The sequence below is a fragment of the Antrostomus carolinensis genome, unplaced genomic scaffold, assembly GCF_000700745.2.
Source record: "Antrostomus carolinensis isolate BGI_N321 unplaced genomic scaffold, ASM70074v2 scaffold28775, whole genome shotgun sequence".
NCBI classification, from domain to species: Eukaryota; Metazoa; Chordata; class Aves; order Caprimulgiformes; family Caprimulgidae; genus Antrostomus; species Antrostomus carolinensis.
In genome coordinates this window covers 1,824-3,256 of record NW_010317497.1, presented here as the reverse complement: position 1 = coordinate 3,256, position 1,433 = coordinate 1,824, and the positions used below count along the sequence as shown (strand labels likewise).

Sequence of the window (1,433 nt, the reverse complement as noted above, 5' to 3'; positions counted from 1 at the left end):
GGGGGGATCGCAGGGGAAATGGGGGCTGATGGGCTGTCCTGGGGCTGGGCTGAAGCGAGGGATGAGCATCCCCAACCTGCGCAGCCCCAGCGGCCAGGGGAGGGATGGGGTTTGGAAAACTTCGGAGTCTTAAGAAAAATACAGCTCTAAGGAAAGGGGGGTCCTGCTGCAAACTTAAAGCTGCTGCTGCTTTGCCCAGCCACTTTGGCTGGCAGCCTCCCATGTGCCTTTTCTCCCCACATGAGAGCAGGAGGCTCCTGTGAGAGCCTGTGCCGGGGTGAGGAGCCTACACCGTAGGGATGATCTGCTGGTGCCGTGCTGTGGCATCACTGGTGTAACAGGGCTTGCCCAGCTGGCATCACACCAGCTGCTCAGTGCTGCATGAGGAGCTGCAAATGCATGAAAAAGTTGGTTTTTTTTCAGAAAGTTGGGTTATTTTCATTTTTTAAAATTACTTTAAAAAAAAATAAAATATGCAAGGCAGAGTGGTTTTGGGAGCTCTGCAAAAAATTGATGGCTGTGAGAGGGGCCAGTGTGGAGTGCAGCAGGGTTAGGCAGGGGATGGCAGCGTGGCAAGGCTCCCCACAACATTTCCTCCTCCCAGAGCCTTCCCCACACAGCCCCGCTCAGCCCTGACCACCCTCCCATCTGCCCTCCCGCCGTGCAGGCACCTTTCCTCCTTCCTCGTGCGTGCGTGAGTGATGCACAGAGACGTGGGTGACAAGACAGTTCTTTTGCAAGACTCCCACACCTTTTCCCACCTTTGGCCCCGTGTCCCAGCCCTGTGCGTGCGACTGCAGCTCATAAGGAAGCAGGAGGGGATGTGCTGTCCTGATCCCCTCTGGCTGCACCCACACCCAAGTGCTGTGGGTGAGGGAGGTCCCAGGCTTGGGGTCCCTCATGAGGCCATGACTTTCCCTCTCAGGCGGCCTGGCTGGGCATCAACATCTTCCTCTTCACGTACTACTTTCTGTTCTTCGACCGGGACGAGCGGTACTTCTACACCAGGGCCATCCTCGGGGTAAGGTGCTCCTGAGGCACCCTGCCTGCCCGGGCACGTGTGCCCCTCGGAGCCCTCCTGCAGTGCGGTGGGGGCGGCAGCACCCCATGCCCCTTCCTCATCCTGTCCTCTCCCAGCCTGCCCTTGCTCCATCCCAGTCCCCAGCCTGACATTCCTCATCTTGGTCCCTGTCCTATCCCAGCCCAGCATTGTCCCACTTCAGCCCAGCATCGCTCCCTCCCAGTCTCCCTCCTCTCCTGGCTCAGCATTGCTCCCTCCCAGTCCCCAGTCCAGCCCAGCATCGCTCCCTCACAGTCCCCAGCTCATCCTGGCTATCACTTGGCCCCACCATGTCCCAGTCCCGGTACAGCACTGGGTCATGCAGCAGGGCCAGTGTGCTCACCCCTTCCCCTCTCCCCAGTCCGCCTTGGCC

At 59.5% G+C, this 1,433-nt stretch overlaps 1 protein-coding gene across 1 annotated transcript in view; it reads left to right on the top strand.

Annotated features, from left to right (window-relative positions):
• Positions 1 to 925: 925 nt before the first annotated feature.
• Positions 926 to 1,433, top strand: part of LOC104525446 (NADPH oxidase 1-like) — a gene marked incomplete at both ends in the record, with an annotated part of 2,275 nt that continues 1,767 nt past the window's right edge. The window contains 1 exon segment of the mRNA XM_010168606.2: positions 926 to 1,021. Coding sequence (XP_010166908.2) covers positions 926 to 1,021 — 96 coding nt within the window.